This window comes from Budorcas taxicolor, chromosome 5, assembly GCF_023091745.1.
Source record: "Budorcas taxicolor isolate Tak-1 chromosome 5, Takin1.1, whole genome shotgun sequence".
Lineage (NCBI taxonomy): Eukaryota > Metazoa > Chordata > Mammalia > Artiodactyla > Bovidae > Budorcas > Budorcas taxicolor.
Window position 1 is genome coordinate 109693934 of NC_068914.1, and position 20255 is coordinate 109714188.

The 20255-nt window shown below is 37.2% G+C and overlaps 1 protein-coding gene across 3 annotated transcripts in view; it reads right to left on the reverse strand.

The window, feature by feature from the left end:
• WASHC3 (WASH complex subunit 3) overlaps positions 1–20255 on the reverse strand; it is a 56067-nt gene that overhangs the window by 9877 nt on the left and 25935 nt on the right. For all 3 annotated transcript variants that reach the window (XM_052640899.1, XM_052640898.1, XM_052640897.1), the window contains one exon: positions 11749–11813. In XM_052640899.1, coding sequence (XP_052496859.1) covers positions 11749–11813 — 65 coding nt within the window. The remainder of the gene's footprint in view (positions 1–11748; positions 11814–20255) is intronic.

Sequence of the window (20255 nt, forward strand, 5' to 3'; positions counted from 1 at the left end):
TGTTATTGTTCAGTCACTCAGTCGTGTCCCAACTCTTTGTGACCCCATGAACTGTAGCATGCTAGGCCTCCCTGTCCTTCAATATCTCCCAGAATTTGCTCAAACTCATGTCCATTGAGTGGGTGATGCCATCCAGCCATCTCATCTTCTGTCGTCCTCTTCTCCTCTTGCCTTCAGTCCTTCCCAACATCAGAGTCTTTTCCAATTAATTGGCTCTTTGCATAAGGTGGCCAAAGTATTGGAGCTTCAGCTTCAGCATCACTCCTTTCAACGAATATTCAGGACTGATTCCCTTTAGGATTGACTGGGTTGATCTCCGTGCAGTCCAAGCGACTCTCAAGAGTCTTCAACACCACAGTTCGAAAGCATCAATTCTTCAGTGCTCAGCCTTTTTTATTGTTCAACTCTCACACCTGTACATGACTACCGCAAAAACCATAGCTTTGACTATACTGACCTTTGTCAGCAGAGTGATGTCTCTGCTTTTTAATATGCTGTTGAGGTTTGTCATGTGGCACATAGTAGGTATATTAAATAATGGCTATCTATTATTATGATTATAATTCTCATTGTTATCATGTACCTACTACTTGGCCAAGAAAGTTTTTAGGTGCTGCAGGTACAGAAACAAATAATAAGTAGTTGCTGCTCTGAAGCTGATAATTTAGTGGGGGAGACAGAAGGAAATAAACTATTCTTATACAGTGTGATACACAAAATATAGTTGCAGTAACTACACTTGTTTGAAAGGAAAAGGTAATTCATTCTACTAGCGTTACCGATATGGGAGACCCGGGTTCGATCCCTGGGTTGGGAAGATCTCCTGGAGAAGGAAATGGCAACCCACTCCAGTATTCTTGCCTAGAGAATCCCATGGACAGAGAAGCCTGGTAGGCTGCATAGGTCCACGGGGTCGCAAAGAGTCAGACACGACTGAGCGACTTCAGTGTTAGTCACAGAAAACTCAAGAAAGGTGAATACACTTGTGAAGAGTGTTGGGATAGGGATGAATTTGTCAGAAACAGAAAATGTGGGAATAAGTGGGGATGAGAGCATTCTGAATAAAGAAAAACAGGGATGGTGCAGCACAGTGCATTTGGGACCTATAAATCTTTTGGTTGCTAGGGTGTAGAAAAGTAACTGGGGTAAAACAGTAGATGAAATTAGGTCATTTGGTAGGGACAATAGGTGGAGAGTGCAGAGAAGTTATATGAAATGTCAGTTTTCAGTGAAATCACACAACTAAGTTTAGGAGTTTTAAGAAGTCATTTTTTAAAAAATTTAAGTATAGTTGGTGTACATAATTATATAAGCCACAGGTGTACAATGCAGTGATTCACAATTTTTAAAGGTAATATTCTATTAATAGTCATTATAAAATATTGGCTATATACTCTGTGCTGTACAATATATCCTTGTAACTTACTTATATATAAGTTTGAACCTTTTAATCCCCTCTTGATATTGCCCCTACCACCTCTCTCCCCCAACTGGTAACCACTAGTTTGTTCTCTATATCTGTGAGTTTGCATCTTTTTTGTTATACTCACTAGGGTTTATTGATATTTTTCAGATTCCACATGTATAAGTCATATCATACAGTATTTGTTTTTCTCTGTCTGACTTGCTTCACTTAGCATAATACCCTCCAAGTCCATCCAAATGGCAAAACTTCATTCTTTTGTATGGTTGAATAATATTCTATTGGATATATATACCAAGTCTTTAACCATTCATCTGTTGATGGACACTCAAGAAGTCATTTATTTTTTTAATTGAGATATAATTCACATACCATAAAATTCACCATTTAAAATTTTACAAATTAGAGTTTTAGTATATTCACAAGGTTGTGCAACCATTACTGCTATCTAATTCTAGAACATTTTCATTACTGCAAAAAGAAACCTAAAACTCATTAGCAGACATTCCATTTCCTTTCACCCTCATCCTCTGATGACCATGAATCTACTTTTCTGCGTCTATGGATTTGTCTATTCAGGACATTTCATATAGATAGGATTGAGGATATTTAGCCTTTTTTTTCAAGATTCTTTCAAAATAAAATGTTTTCAAGGTTCTTCCATGTTGTAGCATTTCTCAGTACTTCATTCCTTTTTATGGCGAATATTATTCCATTGCATGGATATACCAATTTGTTTATCCATTCATCAGTTGATGAACATTTAGGTTATTCCTACTTTTTGGCTCTTATGAATAATGCTAGTGGAACATCTGTGTACAAGTTTTAGTGTGAATGTATGTTTAGAATACTCAAGTACAAACCTCAAGTAGAACTGCTGAGTCATCTGGTTAACTCCATGTTTGACTTTTTGAGGAACTGTCAAACTGTTTTCCCCACTGAATGCATCATTTTATATTTCCACCATCAGAATATGAGAGTTATCATTTCTCCATATCCTTGTCAACACTTTTTATTCTCTTTGTTCATTTCTTCCTTTTCTCATTTCTTTTATTGTGGTATAATACACATAACATAAAACTTACCATCTTAACCATTTAAAAGTGTACAGTTCAGTGGTGCTGAGTACATTCACAGTATTGTGCAACCATCACCACTTCACCAACCTCCAGAATTCTTTTCATGTTGCGAAACTGAAACTCTGTACCAGTTAAACAATAACTCCTCATTTCTCCCTCCTTCTAGCCTGTGACAACCACTCCGCTACTTTTGGTCTCTATGGATTTGTCTACTCTAGGTACCTCATGTAGGTGGAATTATACAATACCTGTCTTTTTGTGACTGTCTTCTTTCATTTATTATGTCTTCAAGATTCATCCATATTGTACCATGTATCAGAATTTGTTTTCAATTTTAGGATTAATAATACTTCATTGTATGCAGATAATACATTTTGTTTATCCATTCACTTATGGATGGGCATTTGGGTTGTTTCTACTTTTGGACTATTGTGAAAAATGCTGCTATGAACATGAGTATATAAGCATCTATTTGAATCTCTGCTTTCACTTTTTTGAGTATATGCCCAGAAGTGATTTTTGGAGAAATTGCCATACTGTTTTCCATAGCAATTATATAATTTTACATTCCCACCCAGAGTGTACAAGGGTTACAATTTCTTCATATTCTTACTGATACTTTTTTGCTTGCCCTCATTCATTTTTAAAATAAATTTAAAGCTACTTTGAACTGTAATTGCTACGAAAACAAAAGAAAAGCTACATACTAGAGTTCCTTTTGTTATATAAAAAACTTCAAAGATTGTGAAAATCAAATGAGGTTAATACATGAAAACATTTTGTAAGTTATAAAGCTTTAAAAATGTTAATGTAATAATAAAACTCTTAACAACATTTCCAAACTGGATATTCATATTAATATTCTTAGGGGGAATAGTATTTGGCTTTTTAATCATCAGAACTGCTCTGGCTTGATTCTGTGTGTGTGTGTGCATGCACGCGTGCATACCTTTTAATTTTCTTTCATAGAAAGTTTTAAAGATATGTTTTAAATGGTTGCTACTTTACTAGTCACACTTCACTACTAAATTGTGGAAATGAAGATTTCATAATACTCTCAGTATTTTAAACAATATAAATGAATCACTAAAAAAGACTACGTCAGCACAATGCAGAAAAAAATAAGTCATATTCATGATTTATCATGTATATATTTTTAAAAATCTCAATCTTTAGTGTTATCTTGGTAGCTATATTTTAATAAGCATACTTATATAATTTGTGGCATTAAGATTATCAATAAAAGTCTTAGTAAAAGCAAAATTTTTAAAGCTTAACTTTAAACTCCTTACTGTTTAATTTCTTTAAAAAGAGGTATTTTCAAAGATTACTAGGTTGACCTCAACTAAAACTGAGCCAAAATTTAGAAAGGAAAGGACTGCTGCTGCTGCTGCTGCTGCGTCACTTCAGTTGTGTCCGACTCTGTGCGACCCCAGAGATGGCAGCCCACCAGGCTCCCCTGTCCCTGGGATTCTCCAGGCAAGAACACTGGAGTGGGTTGGCATTTCCTTCTCCAGTGCATGAAAGTGAAAAGTGAAAGCAAAGTTGCTCAGCTGTGTCTGACTCTCAGCAATCCCATGGACTGCAGCCTACCAGGCTCCTCCGCCTATGGGATTTTACAGGCAGGAGTACTGGAGTAGGTTGCCATTGCCTTCTCTGAAAGGACTAACCATATACAAATCAGTACTTTTTAGCAAACAGGATGCTGTGTGCATGTTTTTCTGTCATCTTTCTCCCATTTACATAAACAAGACTGTCAACCACAATCCCTGCTGTCTTCATCCTTTCCTTATACCGTTCCTTGTTTCAGTCACATAATCCAGGACTGGCAGGTCAGGAGAATCATTCTCTGTAAAGAGACCGGCATAAGGGAGGGCTCATAAACCAAACGGGGACAATCAGAATGCTTCCCTAGAAATGAGCTATGGACTATGGAGAAGGGGTTCTCTTTCCTTTCAGTTGGTGAAACTAGCAATATTACAGCCATTTAAAATATAAAGCATATATTATTTGCTAATTCCTTGTTTTCCAGGAGGAAGCTTATCAGCAGTAGGAGAAAAGCGGATTATTATGCCATGTTTGATTAAAGGCAGACCGAGGTACAGGTGAGAGAAAATACCAACCAGCCAGCAATAATGGTGCTGTGACCCTGATTTTGTCCTGCTTAGACTTCTTAGGAATGTGAGTCAATAACTTCCCTTTTTACTTTAGCTAGTTTGAGTTACGTTTCTGTGATCCTGTACATAAAGGAGTCTTAAGATATAAATATCATTGATCTGTTTTCATTAAAAAGAGATTTACATTTGTGCTTAAAATCAAAACTACTTTGATGGCAAACATTATAAATATTCTTTGGAAAAACATTTATTTATGTAGGTAAATAGTTTAAAGATATTTTTCATTTTCTTTCCATTTAAAACAGTGGAATTTAAAGCAGATGACGTGTCAAAAACATGGTTAGAGCAAATACTGCTGAGTAGCAGGGTTGTGGGGATAAGGTGTGAGTTATTCAAATCACTTTTCAATATCAACTATAGCACACACAGTTATAATGTCACATGATACTTGTCAATTAGTGTTTTTCTCAGTGTTAGTTGCTCAGTCATGTCTGACTCTTTTTGACCCCATGGACTGTAGCCCACCATATTCCTCTGTCCATGGGATTCTCCAGGCAAGAATACTGGAGTGGGTTGCCATTCCCTTCTCCAGGGGATCTTTCTGACCCAGGGATTGAATTCAGGTCTGCCTGTGTTGCAGGCAGATTCTTTACCATCTGAGCCACCTATGCAATAGTTAATAAGTGGTCTTAAGGAAACAGCCAAACACTGAATTCCTGAACTAAGATTCAGTTCAGTCCAGTTCAGTCGCTCAGTCGTGTCTGACTCTTTGCGACCCCATTAATCGCAGCACGCCAGGCCTCCCTGTCCATCACCAACTCCCGGAGTTCACTCAGACTCGTGTCCATCGAGTCAGTGATGCCATCCAGCCATCTCATCCTTGGTCATCCCCTTTTCCTCCTGCCCTCAATCCCTCCCAGCATCAAAGTCTTTTCCAGTGAGTCAACTCTTCGCATGAGGTGGCCAAAGTACTAGTTACATTGACTATATAAAGACATTTGGGATAGTTAAAAAAAAAAAAGAGACAATTTTGACTATAGTAACTAGTAAGACTTATTTCAGCATTACGTTTACTCAAACTACACACAGTTTGGTCTTTTCTATTCTGAATGCCCATCAAGGCAGGTACACCTGTTCTTTGCTGTGGTAAGCAGATTCCCCAGCCAGAGAAACAACACAATGCCTAATATGATAAAGAAAAAGAAAGCTAGCTATCCTAGGTAAGATGGGTTTCTGCCGTTTATCTTGGGGTTCTTACATCCCAATAGCTCCCCTAACTTCTTGCTTGCTAGACACTGGCAGACCCCAACTGTTTTTAACACTGCTTCTTCAATATTTTTATTATCTCTCATCTCTCACTGTTGTGAAGCAACAGTTAGAACTGGACATGGAACAACAGACTAGTTCCAAATCAGAAAAGGAGTACATCAAGGCTGTATATTGTCACTCTGCTTATTTAACTTATATGCAGAGTATATCATGAGAAATGCTGGGCTGGAAGAAGCACAAGCTAGAATCAAGATTGCCAGGAGAAACATCAATAACCTCGGATATGCAGATGACACCACCCTTATGGCAGAAAGTAAAGAAGAACTAAAGAGCCTCTTTATGAAAGTGAAAGAGGAGAGTGAAAAAGTTGGCTTAAAGCTCAACATTCAGAAAATGAAGATCATGGCATCCGGTCCCATCACTTCATGGGAAATAGATGGGGAAACAGTGGAAACAGTGGCTGATTTTATTTTGGGGGGCTCCAAAATCACTGCAGATGGTGACTGCAGCCATGAAATTAAAAGAGGCTTCCTCCTTGGAAGGAAAGTTATGACCAACCTAGACAGCATATTCGGAGAAGGCAATGGCACCCCACTCCAGTACTCTTGCCTGGAAAATCCCATGGACGGAGGAGCCTGGTAGGCTGCAGTGCATGGGGTTGCTAGGAGTCAGACACGACTGAGCAACTTCACTTTCACTTTTCCCTTGCATGCATTGGAGAAGGAAATGGCAACCCACTTCAGTGTTCTTGCCTGGAGAATCCCAGGGACGGGGGAGCCTGGTGGGCTGCCGTCTATGGGGTCGCACAGAGTCGGACACAACTGAAGTGACTTAGCAGCAGCAGCAGCAGACAGCATATTAAAAAGCAGAGACATTACTTTGTCAACAAAGGTCCATCTAGTCAAGGCTATGGTTTTTTCCAGTGGTCATGTATGATGTGAGAGCTGGGCTATAAAGAAAGCTGAGCGCCCAGGAATTGATGCTTTTGAACTGTGGTACTGGAGAAGATTCTTGAGAGTGCCTTGGACTGCAAGGATATCCAACCAGTCCATCCTAAAGTAGATCGGTCCTGGGTGTTCATTGGAAGGACTGATGTTGAAGTTGAAATGCCAATACTTTGGCCACCTGATGCGAAGAGCTGACTCATTTGAAAACACCCTGATGCTGGCAAATATTGAGGGCAGGAGGAGAAGGGGACGACAGAGGATGAAATGGTTGGATGGCATCACTGACCCAACGGACATGGGTCTGGATGGACTCCGGAAGTTGGTGATGGACAGGGAGGCCTGGCGTGCTGTGGTTCACGGTGTTGCAGGGTCAGAAACGACTGAGCAACTGAACTGACTCTTGTGATCTAAATCTCCAACAGTGGACTAATCACAGTTTTCTGACATTGTTTTTTCCTATCCTATACTTCTTTCTAGTCAGTATGCCAGCCAGTGGTCAAGGACTGGTTGTTGTTCGCTCGCTAAGTCATGTCTGACTCTTTGTGACCCCATGAACTATAGCACATCAGGCTTCCCTGTCTTTCACTATCTCCCAGAGTTTGCTCAAATTCATGTCCATCGAGTAGGTGATATTATCCAACCATCTCATCCTCTGTTGCCCCTCTGTCTCATCCTCTGTCACCAATGACTGGTAATTACCTTGAATGAAATATCAGTTAAGCAAGAACCAGAAAAATGGGACAAATAAAAAAACCTGTTTTTGGAATTGCTCAGTTGGGGAATTGAGATCAATTGTATGCTCAACTAGTCAAAATCCAACCTTTAATCCATTATGTTGTTTGGTAGCAGGAGACAGGCAAATCACTGGCAGATAAGGAATTCCCTTAGAGGGCAAGAAACTGCTGGATATGCCTTGAATATAATTAAATAAAGTTTTCTTGCTTTCCAGTATCCTTTTGTTTATCACTAATAAATCTCTCATCTCAGTGTAAGTAGGCTGAGGTGGTTACTTTTATTCCTGGCAACCACAATCATGGTCACTGCACAGTCTGAGAAAAGGGTATAAATGTCTTTTGAATAGATATATCCAGGACAAATGCCAACTTAGCTGGTTCTGTTTAAAGCCTGCATAACTTGATTTCTTCAGCCAAATCAGTATGCTGCAAACTGTACTCTCCTACTAACATTAAGAATGTGACCAGTTAAATTTAAATTTCAGAAGTCTGTTCTTTACTACAAAGTTGAAAATACAGATTTTTCAGTTTGGGAAAACAGAGAATATAACTCAAAAGGATAATTACTCTGTGTACATTACATATGTCTGTGTTGAGACCACAATGGTATACAGGCAACTACAGGACTATAAACAAGTTGTGATCTGAGAGCCTGGTAAATCCAGTTGTTTAGAACTTGCTACATATTCTTCCATTAAAACATTCATAAATCACAACTAACATTTACTGAACATTTACTGCTTGTTCAGAGCTGTGCTGAGTGCTTACTTAGTCTGAATGAATCTATAAAGGGTGAACTCTTCTATTTCACATTTACGAGGAAACGGATGCACAGATTGATTAGGTAATTAGTTCAGGGTCATACAGCTAGAAAGGAGCAGGACAGAATCTGGACCTCAGCAAATAGACCATTTCTAAAGTCTGCCTTAGACTGAGACTTAACCATCACGAATTTCATCTCTTGCTAGACAGGTTCAGAGGCGATTTATCTTAGAGTAGTAAAAGTAGTAATTACTAGTAATAGTAACCTTAGTTATGGGACATAAATGAAGCCATAGAATAGGATAGGGAGAAACATTTTTCCTTTTTCTTGGTAAGAGAATCTAGGCATTGACTGAAAAAATTTATAAGGCATGATTTATCTGTTCTGTATTTCTAAAACAGATCAACCTGAAAATTTTCTATTTTCTTTCCTTTGCATCAACTTGTGTGTATGATGACAAAGGTGACAAAGGTACTCTTTCACATATCTTTTTAATTCACTGCATTTTTTAAAACTAATTTTTACAAGCTAGAACTAAGAACTAAGTCTTGGTTATATAAGCCCTATCATCATTTTTAAAAACTTAGATTTTTGAGAAGATTAAATAATCACTAAGAAGTAGCAAACAAATACTATTTATTTGGTAATTATCTGGCATTTTCTTCAGTTTTATAGACTTTCTAAAATTCAGTGATAGTCATTTTTGTAAGAAAATAGCCAGTTTCTCTTCTCCCTTATCAAGTAAACTGTTTTGGTCCAAAGTTACATACTGTTAGTTTCCAAACTGTTATAAACACAAGCTAATTGAGTAACAGTGTATTTTCTGATCAGTATTTATTCCTATATTAACCTCAGTTTTACTCTTTGTTCAGTGCAAACAGATTTAGACTACTTCTTCCTACAGTTACATAAGTTTGTCTCACTACCTAGGGCTAAAAAAAAAAGTTTATGTTTACACTTTAAAAGAGAAAAGAACCGTCTTTACTCAAAGTTCTTGGCTTAGGCTTAATATGTACCTAATATTCTAAATAAAAGCACACTCTTTCCTTGGATGGTGCATTTTCTTCATCTCAGACTTTCCCCTTAAACCAAGGCTCCTTAACTTTTATGTAAACATGATTCCTAAAGTGACAGAAGTCCTCTTTAACAAGGTGGTTGATTCCACTTATCATATCTAGCTAAATGTAGTTGCAGCTGGTTTTCTAGCTGTAGTGGTGATAGGTTATAGTGAGTCACCCTACTCCAACCAGTGCCCCTTGTGACCAATGGCATGTACTCATGAGGTAATGGGTCAGAATTCAGGCTCCAGGCTGTGGTTGAGGAGCAGCTTTTCTGTAAGACAATGTTAACTGTTACTGGAATTCTACTCTAAAACTTGGCACCACCTTACAGCTGAATGTTTCTCAACATTTACAGACAATGACGTGCGCTCAAACTTGCTAAGCGAGATACATCAAGAAAGTACTGGAGGTCCTAGGGCTTCTCCCCTTGGTAGTCATCCACTAACTCCTTAAAAAGGTGATACCTAAATGGGATCTTAAAGAATATCAAATCAGCCTGGCCAATAACATGGGGGAAGGAAGTTCCATGGGGAAGAATACAAACTTTCAAAGACACCAGGAAAATGGTACAGTCAGAGAACCATATAAGTAGTCTGCTACAGCTGTAAGAGACAGGGATGCATGGATGATTAGCAAGAGATGAAGCCAGAGTCTTGATGATAAATGCATTTATTTGCAATTCTAAGATGTCAGAGCATATGTTAGGGGCAGCAGAGAGTCACAGGAAGACTTGTATGTATGAACAGATGAACTATATGAAGACATCCACTTAAGTTTTTAGTGACGGACTGAAAGAGAATAGAAAACCAAAAAGGAGCAATTAAATAAATCAGGTGAGAAATGATGAGGGCTTGAACTAAACAGCAATGGCATGGAGGCACATGGTCAGATGTGAGATTAAAAATGAGAAAACCACAGTGGCTGACATAGTGAGGGGAAGGGAGGAGGGTAGAATCAAGGGTGACTTTCAACCCGTTAGTGTGGTTAGCCAGTTGAAGTAAAGGATTATGAAGGAGTTTTAGGCTAGGCAGGGGATGTAATGCAGCCAGGAGGGGGTGGAGGGAATGGAGAAATAGCATATGCTAATGCTAACAGGGCTGCTAGTTTCCCATTTATTACATTTTCTCCAGAGAGAAAAAATTATCATTTTAAAGGTCATTTTAGCTCTCTGTTAGTACAGAAGCTCTACTGTGTATTTCCAGAAGTAAAAAAGGGGTCATGGTCAACGCTAGATATATTCACAACATTTATTCCAATGAGTACCAAAATGGATTGGACCCATATGTTCAATTCACATTAAAGTTTGTGTCACAATCCATCTGCTTTTAAAGTGTGTCAGAAACAATTTCCAGAACAAATGCCAAATATCCTGGAGATGTTTGGTTCAAATTACCAATCCATACCATTGTACTTGAACTGTTTGCTACTGAAATATATACTAAATGGAGATACGTGCAGGAAATCTGTTCTTCTAGACATCAAAATATGTTTTTAAATTTCATATTTTGAAACATAAAATGAGAAAAAGATTGCATTTATGAAAGAAAAAATGCATACATTTTCTTGAAGGGCTCAGAGCCAAGAAGAATTCCAAAGTATACTGCTAGTATAGTATGAATGCCTGGAGAGCTAACATAGCTAAATACATTGGGATGAACTAAAACCCCCAAACTGGAAAGACTCTTTACATGTGTCTAGATACTTGCAAAAGAGAATAGTTCTGAATAATCCATTAAGATATATCTTATCCAGGATGAGCTGTGTAGCCAGGTTTGCCTGGATGGAATAAATAACTGTCAAATTTCTGAGTCACAACTTTTCAAAATTTTTTTATAAAACTCACACAAACAATATCTAGTTCCATAATAACCATTACCATAGACTTACTCTATTTATTTTCCCATCTGGCTCAACCTAGGTCATGTAGAGTAAATTTTCTATATACTAAGGTCTTATACATAAAAAACTGCAGAGAGACTGAACAACAACAAATTAAGAAAAAGAGGATGGGGAGGGATGGAGAGAAAAAATGCCTCACAGAAAGAAAAGGAACAATGCTTCTTGTGGATACTACTGCTGTGAAACAAAAATGTCATCAATTTCCATCTCTTTTGCATATACAGGTTCATCACCAATTTATTGAAAATACTCATAAACTGTTTTAAGGCTAGTTTTAGTAGTATAGCATAGATTTTTCACTTTTTAAACATAGCAGACACATTATTTGTGGAGGAGGTTTCCTTGACCATAAAACAATGTATAGGAAAAACATATATAGAGCTTGAAATGTTTTTATGAAGACTGATAAATTCAACACCTTGATAGTAATATCATTATATCAGAAGAACTACTTACTCAAGAAGATCTGGGTCTAGTCCTTCTGATATCATTTTGTTTCTTATTGCCATCACTGGAACACCCTAAACAAAGAACACAAGATAATTCAATTATTAAATATGACTCCTTCATAAAGACATACAAATAAACCAGTGGAATAGAACTGAAAGCCCAGAAATAAACCCAAGCAACTAATATTGGACAAGAGAGCCAAGAATACTCAGTGGAGAAGAGTCTCTTCAATAAATGGTGCCGGGAAAATTAGATATTCACAGGTAAAAGAATAAAACTTGACCACTATCTTGTACCACCAATAAAAACTAACTTGACATGGGTTAAAGACTTAAATATAAGACCCCAAACCATGAAACTCCCAGAAGAAAACACAGAAGGCTCCTTGACATGGGTCTAGTAATGGTTTTACAGAAATCATACCTAGAGATTAAGAGGCAATGTTAAAAGTAAACAGGTGAGACTATATCAAACTAAAAAGCTACACAGCAGAAGAAAACATCAGCAAAATGAAAAGACAACCTATGAAGTGGGAAAAATATTTGCAAATCATATTCCTAATAAGAGGTTAATATCTAAAATATATAAAGAATTCATAGAACTCAAGAACAACAACAAAAAAACAATTTAAATAAAAAATGGGCAAAGAACTTGAATAAACATCTTTCCAAAGAAGATATATGAATGATCAGCAAATACATGAAAAGATGCTCAACATCACTAGCCACTAGAGAAATGCAAATTAAAATCACAATGAGATATCACCTCATGCCCGTTAGAATGGCCACGATTAAAAGATAACAAATGCTAGTGTGGATATGGAAAAAAGAAAACCCTGCACACCATTTGTGACACTGTAAACTGGTACAGCCACTGTGGAAAACAGTATAGTATATAATTCTCAAAAAAATTAAAAGGAGAACTACCACATGGTCCAGCAATTCCAGTTCTGACAGCATATCCCAAAACCCCCAAAACACTAACTTGAACTGATGTCTGCATCCTCATGTTCATAGCAGTACTATTTATAATAGCCAAGACATGGAAACAACCAACATGTCTACTGAAGGATGAATGGATCTACACTCAATGGAATATTATTCAGCCATAAAACCCAACAGAATCCTACCATTTGTGACAACATGGGTAGATTTTGAAAGCATAATGCTAGGTGAAATAAGTCAGACAGAGAAAGACAACTACTGTATGATCTCACTAATATGTGGAATCTAAACACAAAACAAAAAGCCAAACTCCCAGACAAAGAGATCAGACTTGTGGTTCCAGAGACAGAGAGGAGGGGCAGGAGTAATTGGAGGAAGATGGTCAAAAGGTACAAACTAGTAAAAGTTATAAATAAATATGGACTAGGGATGTAATGTACAACAGGATGACTACAGATAATACTTGTATATGATATGAAAGTGTTAGTCACTTAGTCGTGTCCGACTCTTTGCAACCCCATGGACTATAGCCCACCAGGCTCCTCTGTCCATGGAATTCTCAAGGCAAGAATACTGTAGTGGGTAGTCATTCCCTTCACCAGGAGATCTTCCCAACCCAGGGACTGAAACCAGGTCTCCTGCACTGCAGGCAGATTCTTTACCATCTGGGCCATCTAACAGTAAATCCTAAGAATTCTCATTGCAAGTGAACTTTTTTCGTTTCTTTATATTGCAGCTGTATGAGGTTATGGATATTAACTAAACCTATTGTTATAATCATTTCACGACAAAAGTGAACTAAAACATCATACATCTTAAATTTATATAGTGATGTATGTCAATTATTTCTCAATAAAACTGGAAAAATATAGAAGCCAGAAAAAAGGCCTCCTTCTATATGATTCATTATTTTAAATAACTCTTAATTTGCTTTTATATTAATATGTGCACAGCACTTGAATAATCTAATAAGGTATATATTTTAAATGACTTAATGGAATCAGTGCTATCCAATACCACATAAGCCCAAATTAAATCATTTTAATTTATCCATTACTGATTCTGCTGGATAGAAGCCAGATATCATATTCTCACTCTTCTTATATCACCAAAAAAAAGAAAACACTGATAAGTCAAATGATTAAGGCCTTGGCCGGGATGGTGCCATGAACACTTAACAATATGAATAAATGTCTTTTCAAATCAAGATTTCAGGGCCTTCCCCTCTTAAGTATAGCTATGTCAATGTTCCTTTCATAAGCAAACGGTCCAATTTCACTTGGACACATTACGCACAAAGGTCAAACAGAATTCAAGAACTCTTCTGGGATTACATTATATATTGTCTCAATACCAATACAAACACAATGTAATGATAATCCTAGAAGTGTGTAAGTCACAAAAATATTGAGAACATGTGAATTTCAAAGTTCAGGATAAGAACATTAAAACAGAAGAGGATATGTCAGAAATAAATATAAATTTACTTGAAAAGGGGACTGATTTGATATAAACATTTATTGAAAGCTCACTTATACAGCTCTAAGGGGAGCAGATGCAATCAAGTCTCTTTGTCAACTCCTCCGCTTTCCCAAAAGATGAGCAAACATTAATCTGATGTGTTAAATTTTAGGACCTGGATTGTATCACCTTCAAAATAAGTGAGGTCACCAAGCTTTAAAATGTTGTACATATGGTGGGGACCCTTCTCCCTCATATTGCTTCATCCCACAAGGCAGAAAGGGTAAGCTGAGCCAGGGTCCACATGGGAAAATCTCAATCACCTCTCTATGGTGTTGTGTGCTCTTCTCTTTGGCCCTCCCTTGTCACTAGTCAGTTGTGACATTCAGTTTTGAACCTAATGTATAGAAGAGGCCACTCCAGTCCAGTTTCACAGAGCCTTACCTGGAAGTTTCTGGGCACTAACCTAGATAAGGCTCCCCTGCTTTCTTCTGCAGTTGTTCCTTGTATGTTTTCTGGTCTCAGGGATCTTACAGGGTGAAAATAAATTTACTGGGGTTAGCAGCAGAATTCTAATATCACAATCCCACACCTCAGTATTTAACACCACAATGGTAGCGTAGTGCTTTATGATGAGAAAATAAAGACACAATCAGCCCCTGCCATCAGAAAGTATAGTCTAACAGATGTGTTAAAAAGATGATCACAATACAGTCATAAAATTGGTAACAGAGATCTGCACAACGGACAAGGTGAGATCCAAGGAAAGGAAGACTGAGTGAGAACCAGCAAAGAATTCACTGAGGTGAGTCTTAAAGAGGTGACGGGAATTTACTAAAAACAAACAAACAAACACGAAGACTTAGAAATGTGTATAAATCTTCAAATAATCTATTATATATAAGCTTGTTTCAAAAATATTTTAAAGAACAAATATAGGCTATTTCTCTTCAGAAGGCCGATTTTATTTTACATTTCACCCAATAAATATGTATTGAGATCCAGGCAAGTATATATAAAAATATGAGAGTAAAATGGCTTATAAATTTATATGCAGAGATTTCAAAGTTAATGATCTGTCACCGAAGTGGTACAGTTCAGTTTAGTCGCTCAGTCATGTCTGACTCTTTGCAACTCCATGGACTGCAGCATACCAGGCTTCCCTTTCTGTCACCAACTCCTGGAGTCTACTTAAACTCATGTCCACTGAGTTGGTGATGCCATCCAACCGTCTCATCCTCTGTCGTCCCCTTCTCCTCCTGCCTTAAATCTTTCCCACCATCAGGGTCTTTTCAAATGAGTCAGTTCTTCCCATGAGGTGGCCAAAGTATTGGAGTTTCAGCTTGAGCATCAGTCCTTCCAATGAATATTCAGGACTGATCTCCTTTAGGATGGACTGATTTGATCTCCTTGCAGTCCAAGGGACTCTCAAGTCTTCTCCAATACCACAGTTCAAAAGCATCAATTCTTTGGCACTCAGCTTTCTTTATAGTCCAACTCTCACATCCATACATGACTACTGGAAAAACCATAGCTTTGACTAGACAGACCTTTGTTGGCAAAGTAATGTCTCTGCTTTTGAATATGCTGTCTAGGTTGGTCATAACTTTTCTTCTAAGGAGCAAGTGTCTTTTAATTTCATGGCTGCAGTCACCATCTGCAGTGATTTTGGAGCTCCCCCCAAATAAAAGTCTGTCACTGTTTCCATTGCTTCCCCATCTATTTGCCATGAAGTGATGGGACCAGATGCCATGATCTTCGTTTTCTGAATGTTGAGTTTTAAGCCAACTTTTTCACTCTTCTCTTTCATCAAGAGGCTCTTTAGTTCTTCTTCACTTTCTGCTGTAAGTGTGGTGTCATCTGCATATCTGAGGTTATTGATATTTCTCCTGGCAATCTTGATTCCAGCTTGTGCTTCATTCAGTCCAGCATTTCTCATGATGTACTCTGCATATAAATTAAATAAGCAGGGTGACAATATATAGCCTTGATGTACTCCTTTCCCAATTTGGAACCAGTCTGTTGTTCCATGTCCAGTTCTAACTGGTGCTTCCTGACCTGCATACAGCTTTCTCAGGAGGCAGGTCAGGTGGTCTGGTATTCCCATCTCTTTCAGAATTTTGAAGTTTGTTCTGATCCACACAGTCAAAGGTTTTGGCATAGTCAATAAAGCAGAAATAGATGTTTTTCTGGAACTTTCTTGCTTTTTGCATGATCCAGCGGATGTTGGCAATTTGATCTCTGGTTCCTCTGCCTTTTCTAATTCAGCCTGACCATCTGGAAGTTCATGGTTCAATACTATTGAAGCCTGGCTTGGAGGATTTTGAGCATTACTTTACTAGCGTGTGAGATGAGTGCAACTGTGTGGTAGTTTGAGCATTCTTCGGCATTGCCTTTCTTTGGAATTGGAATGAAAACTGACCTTTTCCAGTCCTGTGGCCACTGCTGAGTTTTCCAAATTTGCTGGCATATTGAGTGCAGCACTTTCACAGCATCCTCTTTCAGGATTTGAAATAGCTCCACTGGAATTCCATCACCTCCACTAGCTTTGTTCGTAGTGATGCTTCCTAAGGCCCAATTGACTTCGCATTCCAGGATATCTGGTTCTAGGTGAGTGATCACACCATTGTGGTTATCTGGGTCATGAAGATCTTTTTTGTATAGTTCTTCTGTGTATTCTTGCCATCTCTTCTTAATATCTTTTGCTTCTGTTAGGTCCATTCCATTTCTGTCCTTTATTGAGCCCATCTTTGCATGAAATGTTCCCTTGGTATCTCTAATTTTCTTGAAGAGATCTCTCGTCTTTTCATTATAGGGGACTGGAATGCAAAAGTAGAAAGTCAAGAAATACCTGGAGTAACAGGCAAATTTGCCCTTGAAGTACAGAATGAAGCAGGGCAAAGGCTAATAGCGTTTTGCCATGAGAATGCGCTGGTCATAGCAAACTTTGTCTTCCAACAACACAAGAGAAGACTCTACACATGGATATCACCAGGTGGTCAATACCCAAATCCAACTGATTATATTCTTTGCAGACAAAGATGGAGAAGCTCTATACAGTCAGCAAAAACAAGACCAGGAGCTGACTGTGGCTCAGATCATGACCTCCTTATTGCCAAATTCAGACTTAAACTGAAGAAAGTAGGGAAAACCACTAGATCATTCAGGTATGACCTAAGTCAAATCTCTTACAATTATACAATGGAAGTGAGAAATAGATTCAAGGGATTAGATCTGTTAGACAGAGTGCCTGAAGACTATGGACAGAGGTTTGTGACACTGAATAGAGGTCTTGACACAGTGATCAAGACCATCCCCAAGAAAAAGAAATGCAAAAAGGCAAAATGGTTGTCTGAGGAGGCCTTAACAAATAGTTGTGAAAAGAAGCGAAAGGCAAAGGAGAAAAGTAAAGACATACCATTTGAATGCAGAGTTCCAAAGAACAGCAAGGAGAGATAAGAAAGCCTTCCTCAGAGATCAATGCAAAGAAATAGAGGAAAACAATAGAATGGGAAAGAAGTGGGACAAATCTTGCCAAATTAAGTTCAAATTATTTTTAATTACAATCCTTATTTTTAAAATCAGAAAATGTATTAAAAATTTAATCCTTACTTAAAAAGAAAAAAAGCCCAGAAAAGAGAGCTGTAGCAAGAATCAGAGATGCCTTCTACAACTATAATCTCTTATTTTGGCTATGGAGGAGAAAAAGTTGAGGTCTCTATAGCTTGCTAGGTTAGAGGAGGCTGGGAAAGCAAAGGCTTTCAGATTCACAGGTTACCAGGAAGACTCTCTTGTGGAAGAGGCAAGGCTGCCATTTACAGGCCCATCTACATATTCACCTTCATAACTGCTACGTTTTATAAGTTTGTTATATCTAATCTATTAAGACTCTGATAGCAACAGATACTTTAATACATCCTAATTACTAGATGGATGAAAATAAATAGCATCATTGTAGAATTCTCTTTAATACCATACTTCTCAAAACAATACTGCAATCTTTTAAGGTATTCTGCAAAGTGAAATATGGTAGGTTTAGAAGACAAAGGAGATAGAAGACAAAATTTTGGACCTTTTGTTAGCTTATGAGGTTTACGGATAAATGAAAGATAGGGAGAAAAAATGCAATTATTTGCTTTAGGGCATCCAGTGTGAACAGACTCTAACACTTGGAATAAAGTATGCTCAAGATTAAAACCTGCACCACTTTAAAAATATATTACCTGGAGCAAAGACTTGAAAGATTTTGAAATAAAATGTACTTAATAATAACTTTTTAGTAAAAATTATTTAACAGAGGAGAAAGCTGATCACTTGAAATACAAGTTTGGAAATTTTTAGTTGATAATTTAAATGCCACTCAACTCTTTTGTATAACAGGGAAAGTTAGGAGTTTGAAACATTGCATAAAAAACACTGAAGTGCTCGGGAGAAATGGGAAAAGAGCAGAGTTAAGGTCATACTTTAAAAAAAACTTTCAGTTTTTATTAACTATGGTTTGATGGTATAAGGTCTTTGAAACTCAACTACATGATTTATTTTTTATAATTTAGCATAATCCACAGGATATCATTGGAAAGGTTATATAAATAAGTTATAAAGCCGAGAAAACAGAAGGGAGGAGAAATGAGGATTGAAAAAAAAGTTTCCTAAAATATAGCAGAGAAAGTGTGTACGGGATTGGAGAGGGGAGGTAGTGGGTGGAAAGGGAGAACTGGGGAACAGGGAAGTTGGTAAAATTAGAAAAGCTTCCTATTTTAACATTAGTTTCATGGAAATTGTTACAGTATAAGAGAAGCCTGAATCTGTAAGCTCTGTATTTTATCCTTAGTTTCTTAAAACTGGTTGCATCATGAGAATACAGGTATTATCAAAATTTGGTGCATCTTTAGTCATTTCTGTATATGAATATAAAGAAAAATACATATAACTATCTTGCCCTATATTAAAGACTTTACTATTATCATTACCTTAACACAAATCTGATTAAAGCACAATACAAAAATAATTTGGCCTATGTTCCAAACAATCTATTTCAAAGAGATTTGCTGCTATGTTTCCAGAGATGTTGCTTAGAAAATGTTGTTTTGCTATATTCTTCCTTAGAGGTTAAGAAACAGTCTGGTTTGTTAGACATCAAAAAGAAGCGTCCAATTTCTGATCTCCAAAAGACAAAGCTACTGGTGGTCTAAGGAGGACATGAGAGACCTCAAAACTAAAGTCTACTAAACTGTGGGATTATTTTTGGCAAGTGATAATGGTAGTTTGTCCAACATAAGTAATGAAGAAGAGAGAAGGCAGCCATAAGCCTGATGTTCCAAAAAATCATGTCTGTATTTGCGTCACTGGAGAAAGTGTGTAAAGAAGCCACACTAATGAAATTATGATGGCAATACTAATAGTTAAACACTACTTTCTTTTTATCACAGAAACTGTTGGGAGGCCTATAGGACTGCCAGTATTTACATCTATTTATTATTATGTTAATGAAAACCAAGATACTAAATTCCTTTATAAATCCTGTTGAAATTCTCCTACAGTTTAAGATTAGAAGAGGGAGGGGGAAAAAATAACCCTCTTACTCCATCTAACAGAAACAAATGACTTTCCTTTTTAAAAATAATAAGACACATATTTCCAAGTTTTTTCCTCTCAGTTTATGAGCTTGCATATTAAAGATGGAAAATATGTTATCTCCTATTTAGGTAAACAATAAGGATCTATGGAATTGATAGGTAGATGGTACTTTTTGTTTTTGGAAGGAAGAGAGAGTGAGTAGGAATTGAAAAAAATGCTATGGGTTAGAAAAAAGCAGCCAGTCCTCCAATCAGGCTGTGTTTACTTGAATTTTAATTTAGGTAAATGGACTCAACCATTCCTTTGCCTTCTGATTTGCAATAGTGCTGTATTTAAAATATCTATATTCCATTATATGCAATATAAGGTATTACATTTAGAATAAACATTTTAGGTGAAATAGTCTATATAATAGATAATAAATGTTTACTGAACAAATAACATAAAAACAATTACATGCTCAATTATCTCCTTGTGAAAGCTTTCCATGAAGAGATATAAAATTTATTTAAATAAATCTATCTTAATCAC